General features: G+C 52.7%; 1 protein-coding gene across 1 annotated transcript; it reads right to left on the bottom strand.

Moving 5' to 3' along the window:
• Positions 1-7: 7 nt before the first annotated feature.
• Positions 8-491, bottom strand: LOC125851789 (uncharacterized; the record flags this gene model as incomplete). Its single annotated transcript, XM_049531536.1, has 1 exon — positions 8-491. A coding segment is annotated over one exon (484 nt), but the record flags the coding sequence as incomplete, so codon positions are not given.
• Positions 492-495: the final 4 nt, after the last annotated feature.

Raw genomic sequence — 495 nt, 5'->3', positions numbered from 1 at the left:
TGAGAACGACCACCCTCATATTGTGAACTTCCACGACCACCACCTCGACCAGAAGAAGAACCACCTCTACCTGAATGAGAACCACCTCTGCCACTCTGTACACCTCCCCTGGTTGGAGGTTGTGCAGCCCTGGAAGTCAAAGCCTGAGAACCCTGATGCAAGCCACCACGTCTGGTCCTAGGGCAATCTCTCACAAAGTGTCCCATATCACCACACTCAAAACAACCCTTACGAGACGTAGGCTGATGAGAGGAACCTGAATGACCAGAATGTCCTCCACGGCCTACAGGTCTAGAAGATAAACCCTGTGAAGTATGCACCCAACTCGAAGAACTATGCCCGGCGTAACCAGCCTCAGACGCTGGTATAGCAGCATGAATGGGTCTGCTAGACTGAGAGTGATAACCTCTCCCTAAGTAACCTCGACTCCTAGGCAGAGCCCCACCATAATCACCTGAATGACGAGCCCTCTTGCCCTCACGCTGCTCAAATCCC

This window comes from Solanum stenotomum, unplaced genomic scaffold, assembly GCF_019186545.1.
Source record: "Solanum stenotomum isolate F172 unplaced genomic scaffold, ASM1918654v1 scaffold30106, whole genome shotgun sequence".
NCBI classification, from domain to species: domain Eukaryota; kingdom Viridiplantae; phylum Streptophyta; class Magnoliopsida; order Solanales; family Solanaceae; genus Solanum; species Solanum stenotomum.
This window is presented reverse-complemented; position numbering and strand designations above follow the sequence as displayed.